The sequence below is a fragment of the Bombina bombina genome, chromosome 6, assembly GCF_027579735.1.
Source record: "Bombina bombina isolate aBomBom1 chromosome 6, aBomBom1.pri, whole genome shotgun sequence".
NCBI classification, from domain to species: Eukaryota; Metazoa; Chordata; class Amphibia; order Anura; family Bombinatoridae; genus Bombina; species Bombina bombina.
Window position 1 is genome coordinate 344334380 of NC_069504.1, and position 20666 is coordinate 344355045.

Genomic DNA, 20666 nt, shown 5'->3' on the forward strand with positions numbered 1-20666 from the left:
TGAGGACGTCAGATATGTGAATTCATCTAGTAAACGTCCATAATTTAATTTGCGCAAATCTTCTGCTTTAGAAGTCAAATATATCCCTAAATTTTTTAAGGCCTGGCTTTGAATTTTATATGGATATAATTGCCTGATCTTAGTCAGCTCCAAATGTGATAAATTTATTGGGTACGAAGGTTTTTAGTTCATGTTGGACATTTGGGAGGGAGTGTAATGGGGCCGTCAGCGCCATAAGGATATCGTCGGCAAACATTGCCAACTTGTATATTTGATCTTGTATTGTGATTCCCTGTATCTTGGGGTTATTACGGAGTTTAAATGCTAGTGGTTCTAGTGACAACACAAAGAGAATAGGAGATAATGGACATCCTTGTCTCATCCCATTTCGAATTTCAAAATGTTCAGATAATGTCCCATTAATCCTAACTTGAGCAGATGGATTGGAGTATAGCGCAATTTTTTTTGTGTGTAAATTCTATAGGGAAACCAAATTTTTTAAGAGTAGTCTCAAAAAAAAGGTCCAATCCAATCTGTCAAATGCTTTTTCAGCATCGGTTGAGAGGTATATTGAGGAGGTGTTTGACATTTTAATATATTCCATTAAATTTAGTGCCTTGCAGATATTATCTTTAGCCTCTCTCTGAGGAACGAAGCCAACCTGATCATGGTGGATTAATTTTGGTAAAAATGTATTTATCCTGTTTGCTAAAATGTTTGCATATAACTTGAGGTTGACATTTAATAAAATTTGCAGGGGTCTCTGGTTTTTTGCCTGGCTTCAGGAGTACTGAAATGTGTGCTTGCATCATGGTGTCTGGAAAGACATTAGAGTCTTATATTTAGTTGAACAAATTAAGTAGGCACGGCACAAGTTGGTCTTTAAATGTTTTATAATAGCGGTTAGTGAAGCCATCTGGTCCTGTGGCCTTTTCTGGCTTCAAATTTTATTGCTCCTAATATCTCTTCTCTCAAGATTGGAGCTTCTAAGAGAGAGATTTCAATCTTAGCTAGTGTGGGAAGTGATATGCTATTGAGATATTTCTCACAAGCTACCCCTTGAAAGGTAGACGATCTGTTGGGAAATAAGTTATACAACTTATGATAAAAAGTTTTAAAAGGATTTTGCAATGGATTCTGTGTCTTCCATTGGAGTGCCTTGTGTTGTGATAAGAGAGTGTATATATGATTTTGTTTTATGTTTTTTTAAGATCCTAGCTAGGAGTTTTCCTGTTTTATTCCTGTCACCATAATATTTTTGTTTTATGTATATTTGGTATCTCTGGGTTTCTATTTGTAGGTGCTTTGTTAAATGATGTCTCTTTTCATTTAGAGTGGCCGCTAATGTTTGGTCATCTGGGTTGAGTTTTAATAGAAAGTCTGCCTTCGGAGACTTCTTGGGCTAGTTTAGTATATTCTACGAGGTATTGTTTACATTTATGAGCTTTAATTTTGATAAATTCACCTCGAATATAGGCCTTGTAAGCTTCCCAGGTCATTGTGGAATTGATGTCTGGCATGTTATTGAGGGAGAAATAGTTGTTCAGTTTTTCAGTTACTGTTTCCAATACCTTTGGGTTGGATAACAATAAATCATCTAACCTCCAAGTGAAGGGTTTAATCAGGATGGAAGGCCATGTTATTACACACTCCACTGAAGAGTGATCTGACCATACTGTATGTTTGATGTTAATACATTTAACTAATGACAAAGCTATGAGGTCTACTAATATATAGTCAATCCTAGAGTAGCTCCTTTGGGGATTTGAAAAAAAAGTATAGTCTCTCATCTGTGGATGAGTGTATCTCCAAGCGTCATGAAGAGCCGTGGACTTAATGTCCTTCCATATGGAGTGGAGTTTTTTTTGATGAGTCCGAGTATTAGGATTAGAGCTATCCAATTCAGGGACTAAGGGGATATTTAAATCCCCTGCTACTATCAGGGGGCCTTTGTATAAATCAATGATTTTAGTGGTGATGTGTGAGACAAACCGATCTTGGCCTGTATTAGGGGCATACAAATTAACAATGGTCACCGGTCTACCAAACATCAAACCTGTGATACCCAGATATCTACCTTCTCTATCTTTATCTATCTGTTGGACTTTAAATGAGATAGATTTGTGTATTAATATTCTGACGCCATTCGTTTTTTTGTGAACATTCGTGCTATGAAAGTGTTGGGGATAATGATTAGAAAAATATCTGGGAATTTTGTTGGCTTTAAAATGTGTTTCCTGCAACATTAGTATTTTTTCGCCCCTTTTCCAGAGATCCTGTATAGCTAAGGCTCTCTTAATAGGGCAGTTAAACCCCCTTACATTTTGTGTGATAAGTTGTAAGGTTTGTGCGTTAAGGTTTGTCATTTCGTGTCTTTAAGTCTATCCTGAGCATTGGACTATGACTTGATGGTGGAAAGAATATGTTATTGTGTCCTCCTAAGCTGGGTGCTAACATCCACAGGAGAATAATAAGATTACAGTGTACATAATAATAATAAAAAAAATACACAACATTAAATATAACAGTTATTGCACAACTGGTACAACTGAGAACGAAAATTCTCTTAAAGGGGGTTGCTAAACCCCGGTGAGCATTATATGTAATACAAGATAGTATGTCGCCTATTTGAGCTATGTTAGTGAGCCTAAAATTTTTTTTGCTCCTCTTAAGAGTCAGGAAATCTGCAATTAAGCTATATTCTGTCGTTTGTAACCGGCATTAATCAACCAACTACAGAAGATATATATTACAACATAGAGCAATACATGTTCGGTGAGTAGGGCGTTGTCATATTCCCTTGAAGGGTTACCATACCGATTTACTATTGCAATCTACAGATGAACTCAGCCATCCCATTAATGCGCACGGTCCATGTCTACCCCAGTCTACCCCCATCCTAAAATTCCGGGGTGTGCCAGGACAGACGGGCCCTACTCATGGGTGGTGTAGCCATGGCAAATATTATTAAATATAGGATAGTGCACCCCAAGGAGCTTCCTAAAACTATCATCTTCCTGTGGTGCTTGAGTTTTCAACAACCAGGGATTCTTTAAAAACAAAAGTTCTCTTAAAGGCGATTACAAACCCCCAACTAGCATTGTATGTAAAACAAGGTTATCCATCGCCTATTGTGATAAGTTAATGAGCCTAAAACATTTTGCTCTTCTTAAAAATCAGGAAATCTGCAATTAAGCTATAATCTGTCTAAAGTTTGTAACTGGCATTAATCAATCAACCACAGAATAACATAAACATACAGTACAACATAGGGCAATACATGTTCGGTGAGCAGAGTGCTGTCTCGCTACTTTCAAGGGTCACCATACAGATTTACTATTACAATTGACTGATGAATTCAGCCTTCCCATTAATGCACACAGTCCACGTCTACCCCAGCCCACCCCCATCTTAAAATTCCAGGGTGTGCCAGGACAGACGCACCTCACTCATGGGATTTGCAGCCAAGGCAAATATATTAAATACAAGACAATTCATACCAAGGATCGTCCTAAGACTATCTTCTTCCTGTGGTGCTTGAGTTTTCAACAACCAGGGATTCTTTATTAGAGTTCTTTGCATATGTTCTCTTCCATCCAGATCTTTGAGGGAGTGGTGGCACAGGGTATGCCTCTACAGCTGCGGCCCCGCGCGACTCTTCCGATGAGGGTGGTGGGGCTATTTCTAAATCTTTGCACATCCATGCTAAGTCCTCTGGAGAGTTGCAAATAAATCTTCTGCCCTTCCCGGAAACTTGTAGGTTTAATGGATGACCCCAGCGGTATGGGATGTTGAGTTGTCGTAGTCTGGTAGTAAGATGCTTGAGTTCCCTTAGTTTTTGCAGGGTCCTAAGGGTCAGATCTTCATATAGCTGTATAGGATCTGTTCTGAATTTGATTGGGTATTTCTGTCTTGCTTTTTTCATTATTTCCTCCTTCATCTGGTAACTCATAATTTTGATAATAATGTCCCTGGGCGGTTGATCTCCCAAAGGCTTAACCCTTAGTGCTCTGTGGAATCTATCCAGGGCTATAGTAGCATCGGAGTCAACACCCAAAATGGTCATGAAGAGACCCTGCAAGTATTGTTCTAGATCTGTTGGTGCCACCATTTCAGGGGCCCCCCTAATTCTAATATTACTCAGATGACTTCTATTTTCAAGGTCGTCTATTTTGTTTTCCATTTGTGTTAACATGTCGTCTTGTTGGGATATCCTAGATCGAAGAATTTGTTATATTTGAGCTGGAAAGATCTGAGTTGTCTTCTAATTTTTCCACCCTCTGACCCACATCAGATAGTTCCTTTTTTGATTTCAGAAATTTCTTCCCTGATACATTGCTTAACTTGGCAAATTAACATTGAGAAGTCTTTTTTAGAGGGCAGAGAGTCCAAAAGGGCCCTAGGGATAGAAATATCAGAATCTGGTTGTTCTTCCTCCGAATCTGAGGATGCAGAGGAGGCTTCAGGTCTGACCTCTGAGTGTTTAGTTAATGTCTTAGCAGGTGTTTCTAAATGTTTAAAGAAATTATTTACAGAGGGTGTCGAGGTGGCCTGCTTCTTGGCTGCTTTGTCTGCTTTACCCCCCTTTTTAGGAGACATGGTGGCAGCTGTGTCAGAGATGTACTGCAGTATTGTGTCACTAGTATAGGATTGTGTGATTTAGGAGATTTAGTGGCTTGGTTGCATAAACCCTGGTATCAGATATGTCTGTTCTCCGGTACAAAATAACTGCAAGACTAGTGATCTAACAGCAACTTCATCCCTATAGCACTGCACAACAATCTGCTTTGAAGAGCATGCTTCTCTTGTCTCAGTGATGTAAATCACTTGCCCTGGGCAGTTTAGCCAGTATGCATACATTAATTTAGATTAGAGAGGTTAATTCCCATAAAAGAAGAAGTAGCGTGTACAGCATATTTAGTGCTCTATCTCTATGCCCTGTATTAAGTGAGTGTAAGCGACTCCATCATAGCTGCCGTTGTCTTGATGCCTTACATGACTCTGCAGGTTCCCACAGCATAACAATCACGCTCCCTTTATTATGCATAAACTACGGGACATTTATAGTATTTGTGAGTCCCCGTTTAATGTTTAAGATGGCGCCCACACTTGCTTGCTAGTTCAGAGAGATGTATGTCTCGTTACCTTATTAGGTTACTCTGCAACCGTATAACGTCCTCACTGTGGCCAGACCCTCCTTCGCTCTGTGTTAGTCTTTGGATCCGAGTCTCAATACGCAGTCGGTCGCGCTGCAGATTTCCCCAGCAGTCAATTTTGGCCTACTCACATGGTGCAGATAACTCCCGGGGTGTAATGTAAAAGATTAGTACCGCTTATGGAGTACATTGACCTTCCAAGATAATTCACAGCTTAAAAGGGCCAGTTCATCTGTCTAAGCCCACTGTTATATGATGGTGAAAGTTGTTGATCGGTCGCCATAGGCACTGTTTTGCCCTGTACACAGCAAGTCTAATAAGCACAGCACAGCAAGTCTAATAAGACAAGACATTGTTCTTAATAAACAATTAAACCTCCAGCTTCTAAACCAGGGATCCGAAAAGGAGCACCATGAGGATCGAAGTTCTCTGAGCCCTGGTAGAAAAATACCCTTCTACTTAAGGCACTTAATGGAGTCAGCTACAGGAAAATCCCTTGGGGGATGGGAGACAGGGAGAAAGGTATCCCTAGCTTCTGCTAATCCTGAGGAAAAAATCCAAGGCACGTCTAGAAACACATCCATGAATGATAAAGATCACAAAACATTCAAAGGTTGACAATGACAGGGTATCGATGTTGTCCAAGTAGTCAAAACCTCCTTTAACAGTACACAAGGTGTGCAAGCATACATCTGAAGGACACCACTTCAGCATTAGATGAAGGAATTAAACTGTCCAATTCTGTGATTTCACCTTCAGAAATTACCGGCAAATCCTCCTCACCAATCTTAGAAGAGGTAGAGACTTAAGCAGTACAATATGGAGCAGCAACCGTATCTGAAAATGAAAATGTCCTCTTACCTTTTTTCCTGAAAAGAAAGAAAAACAGATAAAGCCACAGATACCGCAAAGGGTACCTGAGCTGCAATTTCTGTAGGCACATAACTCCTCCAGGAGATTAAGAGGAGCCACAGAACACTGGGTGTGACGCCCTTGAAGCCTGGGACGTTTGAGGAAAAAGCTGTGACATTGTCAGAACAGCATCATCCTAAGAGACATGGGGGCCTATTTATCAAATGTCTTGCGGACCTGATCTGACAGTGCCGATCAGGTCCGCAAGACATCGCTAAATGCGGAGAGCAATACGCTCTCCGGATTCAGCATTGCACCAGCAGCTCACAAAAGCTGCTGATGCAACGCCGCCCCCTGCAGATTCGTCGCCAATGGGCCGCCAGCAGGGAGGTGTCAATCATACTCGATCATACTCGATCGGGTTGAATTCCGGCGATTCCTGTCCGCCTGCTCAGAGCAAGCGGACAGGGTTATAGAGCAGCGGTCTTTGTGACTGTTGCTCCATAACTTGTGTTTCTGGCGAGTCTGAAGACTCGCCAGAAACAAGGGCCGTCAAGCTCCATTCGGAGCTTGATAGATAGGCCCCCATGGTTTTCAGTGGGCAACAACTTATCTCACCATGAGAAAGTTACAGCACAGAATTGTCAAGAGAAACAATTTTATACTTCCAAACATAATAAACATAAAATAATTAAAATTATTTTAATAAACATTTAAATATTAAATATGTAAATATGATATGTACTGGCACTTTAAGAAGGACACAGCTAGTGCTCCTATCATGATTCATAATATAGAAAAATACTAGCACTAAGCTAGGAAAACACAATTATGTCTACACTGCCCTAAAGGGTTAACAGTAAAACAAGGAAGCACGGTATGCTGATCGTATAGAATATCTACTTAACCAAATATAATGTTTATCCTAACTGTCTAGAGGAATGTAATCCGTGAAATAAAGTTTGCAGGAACGCAATATTAGTACTTGTCACCCCGCACCAAGTCGGAGACTACAGCGTAGAAGCGGGTCACGTGACCTGCCGACAGGAAAAATACATTGCACACAAATGCGCGCCATTAAACACGGAGCAGAAAAACAGACCTTCCCACCTCTAGAACGCATGGCAAAAAAACCCTTTCCCAACAGCCATAGTGGTCAAAAAACATGCAACGAAAAAACTTGCATAATACCGAAGGATCTCGAAATCCTTAGTGTTGTTCACAGTATAATAAAAAATTGTATTTAACATGTCTATTAAACACACTAAAGTCAATTAATGACATGCTCGCTAGGAGTATCTCGCAAAGATGATCCTTGCTGCCGAGACCGCAGTAGAAAACTGCATACTAGAATAAAAAGATCTCCATATGAACAGTGCTTAGACTGTGGAGACTAGGCTGCCGTGTACAAACACCCACTTGTGAGAACAGTGCTTAGACTGTGGAGACTAGGCTGCCGTGTACAAACACCCACTTGTGAACTTAGCAGCCCAAATAAAGTATTAACAACACATCATACTAAATATAACGCCAGAAGCTTGCTTAGCTTAGCCCGAATCACATTCATAAGCTCCCATCAAGTAATAACCCCTGGTCTCTAAAAGTCACACAAACATGCCTGCTCCCTGCCTGTCAATATCCCTCCAAAGGATACAAATGTCCCATAACATGCTGCAGCTCTCCATAAAAGTGCACATTCTCCCAAGCCTGGAAGATAAAAGGCATTTACGTGCAGTCTGGCCATTCGGCAGGAGGACAGCACACACGGTATGGAAGGACGCCGCTCCTTACAGTGACCTGTGAAGAAGGAAAGAACAAAGTAAACCTACTTTGACTTTCTTACACCAGGGCAGCAACATGTTAAGAAAACACAGTGAGGCCCACCTCACAAGTTCCCAACTGCTTTAAAGCCACCACTAGCCTACTGAAGAGACTAACGGGGAGTTCGGCTAGACCCAATCCTTGAAACAAGGGAGAGAGCAGTGTAAATCTACTCTGTCTTAAAATAATAAAATCTTGATTGTAGTGAAATCTCTTCAGACACCAAAACTTTACTTTCTCCATGCATCAAGGCAAAGAGAATGACCGGGGGTTGTGGGAAGGGAAGTGATACTTAACAGCTTTGCTGTGGTGCTCTTTGCCTCCTCCTGCTGGCCAGGAGTGATATTCCCAACAGAAATTGATGATTCCGTGGACTCAACGTATCTGAGGAAAGAAAAATGTTGAATTAATATTTATAAAACAAATTTTCATCACAGAGTGTTTATATAAGGTTAACAGTTTATTTTAACTTATTTATGTTGTGTTTTGTGAAAATTGTAACACACCTGCGATATTCTTATATCTCTTGCGCATAAATGATAGCGCTCCACTTGTAGCCTAGTCCTCTGTATGCAAAACTCTAATCCCTCAACACTGTACACAACACATGTATGAATACTGAATATGATGTTGCTAAAATATTTTATAAATAAAAAAATCTAATTTATCACACAGTGATTAGGTAGATGACATATTGCTGATTTATTACTCATAAAGTTACTATATTATCCCTAAATGTTGTAATACAGTGTTTAGCAGCATACATACCAACAATTTGAATATATATTGAGGCCTTATCCTGCAGGTTCTCAACTTTCACTTTCAAATCATATTTCCCAGAGTGGCTCTTTTCAGCTTTTCTAATAAACATTATTGTGTCACATTCACTGTTGCGAATACTGACTTGTGTTTTGTCAATGTGAGAACCATTCTTTTTCCAGGATACCTTTGGTCTAGGCTTTCCCTAGAAAAAATAATATATTATTGATTATAATTTAAAAAAAATATTGATTATATTTATGGTTTACTTCACCATGAACACATTCATTTTGTGTGATTGAGCAGGGGGTGGCATTGCACAAGGCAATCCTTGTGCAGTAGAACATGTTGGCAGTGGATGTACAGTTTCCGCTGCCCATTTACTGCAAAGACATGGGGCCCTATGTGTTTCATAATTTCTACTTTTTCCCATTCTTACACAGACCCCGATATTCAAAACATCGACAGACCGAAGAGAAACTGATAGTGGGCTCACTGAAACCAAACATGGTTTCTGTGTAGGAACACTTCAAATAATGCCTTGCTGTAACTATACCTACACTTGCTGACTCACATTGCAAAGTCTTGCCACTGAAAAGAAAAAAAAAGACAAACATGGCTGATACCTAACCTGCAGGGCTGCCGTTGGAATATATTGCACTTCTAGCGATGTATCCCAAGTAAAATGCAGATTACTCTCCTGGAACGCCCATCTAACTCCCACAGAACGCCTACATCTACGTCATTTCTTTGTAATATACCTCACTAATAAAGAAAAAAAAAACTCCCTATTATAACTATAGGAACTATGTTGATACATTTAAATACAATGTTAAAATGATATGCATTTTCTTGTATAATGCATATTAATTTAAGTATTGTATATATTTTAAACTGCTTTTTTTTCTTGCCCTTTTTATTATGTTAAACATAAATATATAATTTCAAATATATATTTATGTTATCAAAGTCAGTAGTGGAAAATGTATAGTTTTACATAACTGCATGCCGTTATGTAAAAATGTAAAGTTACTTTGATAACATAAATAAATATTTTAAATTCTCTATTTATGTTTAAAATAATAAATATAAAAAAAATAAATAAGCATTTTAAATTCTATACAATAATTAAATTAATATGAATTATACATGAAAATACATTTAATTTTAACATTGTATAGAAACATAATGCTACTCCAAACTATTAACCCCTTATGTGTCTGTCCTCACCCCAATGCAATCTAACCCTGCTACACTATTAACCACTAATCTGCCATAACCTAACCAACCCCTAACTTATTAACCCCTAAACCACCATAAACCCCCAACGCAAACTACCCCTACACTACTTAACTAATAGCTACCAATCCCCCCAGACCACTAACCTAACACCCCCTATGTTACAGAAAATAAAATAAACTCAAATTAAAAAAAATAAATAAAAAACATTACCAAAAAACAAAAAAAACAAAGCACTACCAAAAAAATCTAAATATTCCCTAACAGTTATAACTATCCTACAACTAAAGTCCTCTTAAAAAAAGCCCTTCCAAAAATAAAAAAAACCTATACTACCACTAAAACCTGCTCTAAAAATTGCTCTGGTAAAGGGATTGGGTAGGGCATTGCCCTAAAGGGATTTAGCTTTTTTGCCCATACAAAAAAATAAATCCATATTCTAAAAAAAAACCTTTCCTAGAAAAAGATTGCCCAAGAAAAGGGCATTTAGTTGGGTATTTCCCTTAGAAGGGCATTTGGTAGGGCATTGCCCTTAAGTTATTTAGCTCTTTTGCCCATACAAAAAAAATCTCTGATAAGGGCATTTAGTAGGGGATTGCCCTAAAGCAGGGGTCTCAAACTCAAATTACCTTGGGGCTACTGGTCAAATTTTCATCTCCCATGGGGACTGCTTCCAAAACTTCAAAAAAAATTAAACTATATATATATATGACCCCCACACACACACAGACCCAAACACACACAGACCCACACACATATAGACCCACACATACACACACACAAACCCACACACACAGACCCATACATACACACACACAGACATACACACACACACCCACACAAACACACCCACATACACACCTACACACACACATACTTACACATACACACCCACTCATACACACACAGACCCTCCCTACACACACATATACACACACCCATACAGACTCACACAGACCCACACATACGCACACACACACAGACCCACACATACACAAACCCACACATACACAGACCCCCCCACACACACAGACCCACACATACACACACACACAGACCCCACCCCACACACTCACAGACCCACACACACACACACAAATTATGGCATGGCAGTATTTTAAACAAAGCAAGCTATACAGTCTCAAATAGAGACACAAAATAAAACACTATAAGGCAACTGTGCTTGGCACATACCTTGCTCATCCCCATTGCTTGTCCTCCTCTGCTGCTGCTCCTGACCGTCTCTGCTGCTGCCTGCTTATACTCAGTTTGCCCCACAGTCTCACTGAGAGTTACCCTACACTCCCCCAGTGAAGTCCTGGGTCCCCTCGTCACTGCCAAACACAAGCTCTGAGCAAAACAATCCCAATTTTGGCGTGCTGCACACTCAGGGGCTTATATAGAGGAGTGGGCCTGGAGCTGCAGCTCCTGGCACCCCCGGAATTATGTTAATCAACCCACAGCTCTCAGTTATGGGGAGTAAGTGGAGGGCCGCATTGGAACCGGTTTATGGGCCAGAAATGGCTCGCGGGCCGGTACTATGAGACCCCTGCCTTATAGGGATTATAGCTATTTTACAATAAAAAGAAAAATACCCTAAAAAATCTTTATCCTAAAAATAAGATTGCTCTGAGAAGGACATTTGGTAGGGCATTGCCCTAAAGCACTGGTTTTCAAACCTGTCCTCAGGCCTCCCTGACAGGCCAGATTTTCAGGATTACTTTGGATGAGAGCAGGAAAATAACCATATTTACTAATAAGCTGATTATTTCACCTGTGCTCTATTTCAGATAGCCTCAAAATGTGGCCTGTTAGGGAGGCCTAAGGACAGATTTGAAAACCAGTGCCCTAAAATGATTTAGCGCTTTTGCCTATACAAAAAACAAAATTCTTATTCTAAAAAACCTATCCTAATAAAAGATAGCCTTGAAAAGGGAATTTGGTTGGACATTGCACTTAAAAGGGCATTTGATAAGGCATAGCCCTAAAGTGAGTTAGCTCTTTTGCCCATAAAAAAAAATCCCTATTCTACAAAAATCCTATCCTTAAAAAAGACCTAAGGGAAAAAAAAACTATGCTAAAATAAAAGCCCTCCACAAAAAATCTTAACTCTAAACTCCAAAGTGTCTACTCACCCAACTTGACTCTGGCTCCTACGTGTTTAGCTCTGACAGTGCTCCTCTTCTTTTTTCATGGCGGCGGTGCTCTGGGGTTCTCCTCTTCATCTTCATGGCAGTGGTCCTCTTGTCTTTATCCATGGCGGCACTTGATGCATCTTCTGTCTTCTTCCATTTGATCCTCTTTTCTATTGGCTGATTTGATTAAGAATTCAAAACCCAGCTTATAGAAATGCAAGGGTACCCCTATATAAGGGGGTACCTCACATTCAAGCTTCAGTGTGTGGTGGTGATCACATGAAGAAGGACCCAATGAAAGAGGATTGAATGGAAGATGGATGAAGCTACAAGAAGACTGCCACCATTAAGATGAAGAGGATCATCCCAGAGGACCTCCACCATGAAGAAAGAAGAGGAGCACCACCGGAGCTGAGCACTTAGAAGCCAGAGTCAAGTTGAGTGAGTAGAAACTTTGGGGTTTAGAGTTAGGATTTTTTGGGGTGGAATTTTTTTAGCATAGGGTTTTTTTCCTCTTAGGTTTTTTAGATTTTTTTTTAGAATAGGGATTTGTTTTTTTGTATGGGCAAAAGAGCTAAATTACTTTAGGGCAATGCCCTATCAAATGCCCTTGTAAGGGCAATGTCTAACTAAATGCCCTTTTCAGGGTAATCTTTTTTTAGGATAGGTTGTTCTTTTAGAATAGGGATTTTTTTGTATGGGCAAAAAAGCTACATCCCTTTAGGGCAATGGCCTACCAAATTCCCTTATCAAGGCAATTCTTAGTAGGTTTTTTAATTTAAAGGGACAGTCTAGTCCAAAATAAACTTTCATGATACAGATAGGGCATGTAATTTTAATCAATTTTCCAATTTATTTTTATCACTAATTTTGCTTTGTTCTCTTGGTATTCTTAGTTGAAAGCTAAACCTAGGAGGTTTATATGCTAATTTCTAAGCCCTTGAAGGCCGCCTCTTCTCTCAGAGCATTTTGACAGTTTTCACCACTAGAGGGTGTTAGTTCACGTGTTTCATATAGATAACACTGTGCTTACGCACGTGGAGTTCCAGTGAGCCAGCTCTGATTGGCTAAAATGGATGTCAGTCAAAAAAACTGAATTAAGGGGGCAGTTTGCAGAGGCTTAGATAAAAGGTAATCACAGAGGTAAAAAGTATATTAATATAACTGTGTTGGTTGTGCAAAACTAGGGAATTGGTAATAAAGGGATTATCTATCTTTTTAAACAGTATAAATTCTGATGTAGACTGTCCCTTTAAGTTGTTTTTTTTTGGCGGGAGGAGGGAGGAAACTTTGATTTTATAATAGGGATGTTTATTTTAAAGGTAAAAGAGCTAAATCGCTTAAGGGCAATGCCCTTCTAAGGGCAATTGTTAGAGTATAGTAGAGTGGTAGTATAGTTTTTTTTTATTTTGGGGTGTTTTTATTTTCTTAAGGGGACTTTAGTTTTAGAATAAGAATAACTGCTTTTTTATTTGTGGTAGTGTTTTTTATTTTGGGGGCCAGAGTAGGTACAAGGGTATCACAAGCAAAAAAAATGTGAGACTCACTATTCAAACTTAAATGGATGTGGGTATGAGATTATCCCAAATTATGTGGCCCCAGTGAGTGTCTGGCCTTTACTTTAGTTGTTTGCTCTGAAATCAGTCCTTATTAGGAGCCCAGAGAGTGCTATTACTGTAAGGTGCAGTTACTTGCCATAACCATAGAAGTTTCCTTTACAAGCTTGTTATAGATGCCAAAATAAGGTATTGCTATATCCAGATTCAGTTGTAAATTACACAGAAGGCGGTACCCCCTGTAATGGCCCTAATATACATTTTTCCATCTAACTTGAATTCATATTTATAATTTACATTTTTTGTAGTAAATAATACATTCCTGTTTAACCTAAATTCTGATCATAACTCCTCAACAGTCTCCTTGGAAGTTTTTAACACAATCTTTTAAGGGATAGGAAAGTCAAACTGAAACTTGCATGATTCAGATAGAACATGTCATTTTAAGACACTTTTAAATTCACTTCTATTTTCAAATGTGCTTCGTTCCCTTGGTATCCCTTGTTGAAAAGAATACGCACATATTCTACACTAGTGGGAGCTAGCTGCTGATTGGTGCCTGCACACATTTTTTTCTTGTGATTGGCTACCTAGATGTGTTCAGCTAGCTGCCAGTAGTATAATGCTGTTCCTTCAGCAAAGCATAACAAGATAATGAAGCACATTTGCTAACAAAAGTAAAATGGAAAGTTGTTTAAAATTGCATGTTCTATCCAAATAATAAAAAAAAATGCTGGGGTTTCCTGTCTCTTTAAATTAAATAATAATAAAACTGCTTGTGGCTTTAGTTGTCTAGACTGTGTTTTTTGTACATCCCAATAAAGAAATCAACATTAAAAGTCACTGTTTATTTTTGGCTGCAGGGTTCCTAAATATGTTGTTTAGCAGCTTTGGAAATAGTATACACCAGCTCAGCTTGTGACTGATTATGAACTTTACTGAACATGAACGGGGATTTGGTTACAAAGAAGTAGAAGTCAGCCAGACACTGTAAAGCTCAGGAAATTGACCATCTGTGAGAGGTGGTCCCAGCAATTTGCTGGTTGATTTGAGTCTACTAAATTCAACTTGAGCTGAGTCTATTCATGTGCTCATGTATTTCCTCTGCCAACCCAGTAAGACTAGAGAGTTACATAGAAGCCTTAATTCCATCTGCATCCATCTGCATCAGTTTGAGTTTCTTTGTGTCTGAGTTTATGCCAGTTGCGCACGCATCCTCAAAGGAATATTGGCAGCGCGAGGCAGCCAAAGGAATGTTGGCTGCGCGCGCAGCCAAAATAATTCACCTGGATGCAGCTTGCACTGCATCCCGGTGGATTCCAAAAATGGCAGGGTGGTGAAAGAATCCACCATAGGAGCGAAGGCAAACGGAGCATTACACAAAAAAACCTAACCGCCCGCAATAAGTGTTTTAAAAAAAAAACCTAACCGCCAGCAATAAGTATTGAATAAAAAAAATAACCGCGCACAATAAGTATTAAAAAAAACACCTAACCACTCATACGAAGTATAAAGAAAAAAAAAATAACCACCCGGACGAAGTATTAAGAAAAAAACAAAAAACAACTACATAATAAAATTATTAACCCCTAAATCCGCCAACCCCAACATTGCAAACTACCCAATACATCTATTAATCCCTAATTCGCCATTCCCCCACATCGCAAATTAAATAATTAATTTATTAACCCCTAATCCATCATCCACCACCAACACAATAAACATAATTAACATATTAACCCCTAATCTGCCAACCCCCCACAACGCATTAAACCTAATTTACCTATCAACTCCTAAACCGCCAAACCCCCGCAATGCAAATAACTAATTTAATAACTAAGCCCCCTAACCTAACACCCCCTAAATTAACCCTTAATTATTTAAAATAAAAAAATACTACATTACAATTAAAATAAAAAACCTAAGATTACATTAAATTAATCTAAAATTACACGAAATAAAATAGGCTAACATTACAGAAAATAATAAACCACATTATCCAAAATAACAAAAATAAACCTAATCCCTATGAAAATAAAAAAGCCACCAAAATAAAAACACCCCCTAATCTAAGAATAAACATTGCCCTAAATTAAACAGCTGTTTTCCTAAAAAAAATACTAAGTCCCCCCTCTAGCAGTAAAACCCCCCAAACCCCCCAAAATAAAAAAAACTAAAACTAAAACACCTAAACTACCCATTGCCCCTAAAGGGGCATTTGTATGGGCATTGCCCTTAAAAGGGCATTCAGCTCTTTTTCACTGCCCTTAAAAGGGCATTCAGCTCTTTTTCAATTGTCCAAAAAACCCTAATCTAACCCCCCCAAAATAAAGCCTAACACTAAAGCCCCAAATAGGTACTCACAGTTCCTGAAGTCCGGCGAAGGTCTTCTTCCAGGCGGGTCCATCATCTTCTATCTTCATCCACAGTGAAGGCAGCGCAGAGTGGAGGTGCGGAGCGGTGTTTCCAGATGTGGCGATCCTTGGCGACTGTGGTCCTCAGCGGCATGGAGGCTCCTCTTCATGCGATCGTCCACCGCACACTGAAGATTGAATGCAAGGTACCCCATATTTATTGGGGTACCTCGCATTCCTACTGGCTGACATTTTTTAAATCAGCCAATAGGATGAGAGCTACAGAAATCTCTTTGGCTGATTTGAACAGCCAATAGGATTTCAGTAGCTCTAATCCTATTGGCTGATTTCAAAATTTCAGCCAATAGGAATGCAAGGTACCCCAAATTTATTGTGGTACCTTGCATTCAATCTTCAATTTACGACAGACATCGGATGAAGAGGAGCCTCCATGCAGCCGAGGACCGCCTCCCCCGAGGACCGCCGCCAAGGACCGCCGCTGTTGAGGACTTCCGCTGAGGATCCAGGCATCGAGAACACAGCTCTGCACCTCCGCTCCACGCAGCCTTCACTCCGGATGAAGATAGAAGATGATGGATCCGTTTGGAAGAAGACCTCCACCGGACTTCAGGAACAGGGAGTACCTATTTGAGGCTTAGGTTTAGATTAGGGTTTTTTTGGACTAGAAAAAGAGCTGATTGCCCTTTTAAGGGCAGTAAAAGAGATGAATGCCCTTTTAAGGGCAATGCCCATACAAATGCCCCTTTAGGGGCAATGGGTAGTTTAGTTTTTTTTAGTGTTAGGTTTTTTTATTTTGGGGAGTTTGGTGGGTGGGGAGTTTTTACCGTTAGGGGGGACTTAGTATTTTTTAGAGGTAAAAGAGCTGTTTAACTTAGGGCAATGCCCTACAAAAGGCCCTTTTAAGGGCTATTGGTAGTTTTGGATTAGATTAGTGGTTGTTTTTATTTTGGGGATTTTTTATTTTTATAGGGGTATTAGTTTAGATTTAAAATTTTTATTTTGGATAGCTTTGTTTATTTTTTTCTGTCATTTTACTTTTTTTTTATTTTTTGTAAATTGAGCTTGGGGGTTTGTATTTTTTCAACATAGACTGCCCTCTGGACAGGCTTATCGTCTAGTATTTAATAATGATATTGTGAAATTTAGAATTAACAGCTAAAGTATTAGAACTATCTAAGGCGCTACTGGGCAACTTAGAAAGCTGGGGGTCGATCCGATAAAAATCGTCGCCCGCAAAAGCCGGCGACGCCAATATTTGCGCGGGTTTGGTATCCTATATACGGTGTAACCTAGAAGTTACGCGCGTATATTTCTGCCGTCGCCCGTAGTTTTTTGGGCCATAGGCAGGTATACCAAACCCGCGCAGTTTGGTATCCAATATGCAGCGTAAGGACTTACGTGGCGAAAATGGAGAAAACGTACTCCATTTTCACCTCGCCACAAAAAGCAGCCGTAAGAAGCCTTACGCTGACTATTGTGGGGCATGCCCGGCCGACTGCTGTACTACGAATGAGGTACCTTTAAATGACGTCATCCAAGATGGCGTCCGCCGAGGAAGAATTCTTCTTTGCCGCTTGGAGGAAGACATCGCCCGGATCGGATCAGGAGTTCGGCCCGGTGTGGTGAAGACAAGGTAGGGAGATCTTCAGGGGGGTAGTGTTAGGCTTTTTTAAGGGGGGTTTGGGTGGTTTTAGAATAGGGGTATGTGGGTGGTGGGTTGTAATGGGGGGGATTGTATTTGTTGTATGCAAAAGAGCTGAATTCTTTGGGGCATGCCCCACAAAAGGCCCTTTTAAGGGCTGGTAAGGTAAAGAGCTTTGAAATTTGTTTAATTTAGAATAGGGCAGGGAATTTTTTTTATTTTGGGGGTTTATTATTTTATTAGGGGGCTTAGAATAGGTGTAATTAGCTTAAAAATCTTGTAATCTTTTTTTTATTTTTTGTAATTTAGTGTATGTTTTTTTTTGTAATTTAGTTTAGTTAATTTAATTGTATTTTTAGATAGATGTTTGTAGTTTATTAAATTTATTGATAGTGTAGGTGTATTTGTAACTTAGGTTAGGATTTATTTTACAGGTAATTGGGTAATTATTTTAACTAGGTAGATATTAAATAGTTAATAACTATTTAATATCTATTATACCTAGTTAAAATAATTAACAATTTACCTGTAAAATAAATATTAACCCTAACATAGCTACAATGTAATTATTAATTATATTGTAGCTATCTTAGGGTTTATTTTATAGGTAAGTATTTAGATTTAAATAGGAATATGTTAGTTTATAAATGAATTAGATTAATTTAATATAAATTTAGTTAGGGGTGTTAGGGTTAGATAGAGTTAATATAGTTAATATAAATACTATAGTAACTATATTAACTATATTAACCCTAATATAATTAGGGTTAATATAGTTAATATATATAATGTAATACCTATATTAACTATAATATACTTAGGGTTAATATAGATAATATAGCTGGCGGCGGGGTAGGTAGATTAAATTAGGGGTTAATCATTTTAATAGAGATGGCGGCGGTGTAAGGGGCTTACATTAGGGGTTAATAATTTTAATATAGATGGCGGCGGTGTTAGGGGCTCACTTTAGGGGGTTATAGATATAATATAGCTGGCGGCGGGGTACGGGAGCGGCGGTTTAGGGGTTAATAACTTTATTAGGTTGCGGCGGGGTACGGGAGCGGCGGTTTAGGGGTTAATAGCTTTTTTATTGTTAGGATAGTGAGGGGGGATAGCGGATAGAGGGTTAGACGTGTCGGGCTATGTTAGGGAGGCGTGTTAGACTTGTCGGGCTATGTTAGGGAGGCGTGTTAGACTTGTCGGGCTATGTTAGGGAGGCGTGTTAGACAGTGCGGGTGTTTTAGACTTTAGTCAGGTTTTATAGGCGCCGGCAGTTTCTAATGTGCCGCAAGTCACTGGCGACGCCAGAAATTTGTACTTGCGCAGATTTCTGGACATCGCTGGTTTGTCAGACTTACGGCACGTTAGCATCTGACGGCGACTTATATAGGATAGCTCGAGTTGCGAGCTGAAACTGCGGGCGACCCCGGTTCCCTCGCTTGTGCCGCAAACTGCGATCTATATCGGATCGCGCCCCTGTTTTACAGAACGTGGGGTTAGTACAATAAGATGTGTGTTCCCACAAGAAATCACTATTAAAAATGTTTTAATACATTTCAAAAATAATACAGTTCTAGAATAATGTGATAAACAATTAGACACAACACATGAAACTCTTTAAAATAAAATATCATTGTATTTGATGCACTAAGACACATATATTACATTTTACACATGTACAAGAAATCTGTGAACTTCAACTTGATTACAAAACATAATGAAATGCTTTATTTACCTGGAAAGGGATTACAAGATTTACAGCTTCTCCTACTTTTTTGATATAGGTTTGTTTTAAATGTCGGGGAAGGCGAATCTTGGGAGGCACTAAGGAAAAAAGAAAGGACAAAGCAATTTAAAGGGACAAGAAACCCAATTTTTTCTTTCATGATTCAGATAGAGAATACAATTTAAAAAAAAGTGTCCAGTTTAATTCTATTATCAAATTTGCAAAGTTCTTGTGTTATTCTATGTTGAAGAGATATCTAGATAGGTGGTGTGCTCATGTCTGGGGCTCTACATGACAGAAAATAGTACTGCTATTTAGTGATCTTGCTAATATATAACAGTGTTGCAAAACTGCTGCCATATACTGTTGCAGGCACATGTACACTACTGAACTTACCTTCCTGCTTTTTAACAATGGATAACAAGAAAACACAGACAATTTTATAAAAGAAGTAAATTGTATGCTCTATCTGTCCCCTTTAGAAAGCTATCAAATAGAATAGATAGATAGATATATAGATAGGATAGATGATAGATACATAGGTAGATGATAGATAGATAGATAGATAGATAGATGATACAGACAGTTTATAGACAGTTTATAGACAGACAGATAGATAGATGATACAGAGAGATTATAGATAGACAGATAGATAGATGATACAGAGAGATTATAGATAGATAGATAGATAGATAGATGGTACAGATAGATTATAAATAGATAGATAGATGATACAGAGAGATTATAGATAGATAGATAGATAGATGATACAGATAGATTATAAATAGATAGATAGATAGATAGATGGTACAGATAGATTATAAATAGATAGATAGATTAGATAGATGATAGATAGATTTGGTTAGATGGAATGAAAATGTGTAAATGATTTTAATAAGGATTAACCACATTTTTAGATACTGGTGAACTTATTAGTTATAAGTAGAATCATATTTCCGTATTTTATGATGTCTTTAACTGTCTATTGATACAATTATTTAACTTTTTCCCTGTCAAATATTTTTCCCATATGCAACTCACCTATAACCTCTTTAACCAGAATAGCCTGTGGATATATCTTGGGGTCACTGGGGCCAGCAGCATTTACAGATTTAACTCTGACAAAGATTTTTGAGCCAGTTGGAAGTCCATTGATTGTAAACCTTGTTTTATCCGTCAGTTCTGGATTTGCAACTATCCACTCGTCCGCTAATAATGAAAAAAACAAAGACACAGAATTAGATTCACTCTAACGTTGTCTTAAACCATTAGCGTCTGATTTATATCTGAAAATCAGTTTTTCACTTTTGTACATGATAGATATATTAAACATTTTAGAGTCATTTTGTATTATTTAACATATTAACTAATTTCTGTCTTTATTTCAATTGCTCTTCATATATTT

General features: G+C 38.7%; 1 protein-coding gene across 7 annotated transcripts in view; it reads right to left on the minus strand.

Annotated features, from left to right (window-relative positions):
- MYBPC1 (myosin binding protein C1) overlaps positions 1-20666 on the minus strand; it is a 262117-nt gene that overhangs the window by 34248 nt on the left and 207203 nt on the right. For all 7 annotated transcript variants that reach the window (XM_053716989.1, XM_053716988.1, XM_053716992.1 and 4 more), the window contains 3 exons: positions 20303-20470; positions 19271-19359; positions 8598-8793 (listed from right to left, as the gene is read on the minus strand). In XM_053716989.1, the coding sequence (XP_053572964.1) occupies positions 8598-8793; positions 19271-19359; positions 20303-20470 (453 nt within the window). The remainder of the gene's footprint in view (positions 1-8597; positions 8794-19270; positions 19360-20302; positions 20471-20666) is intronic.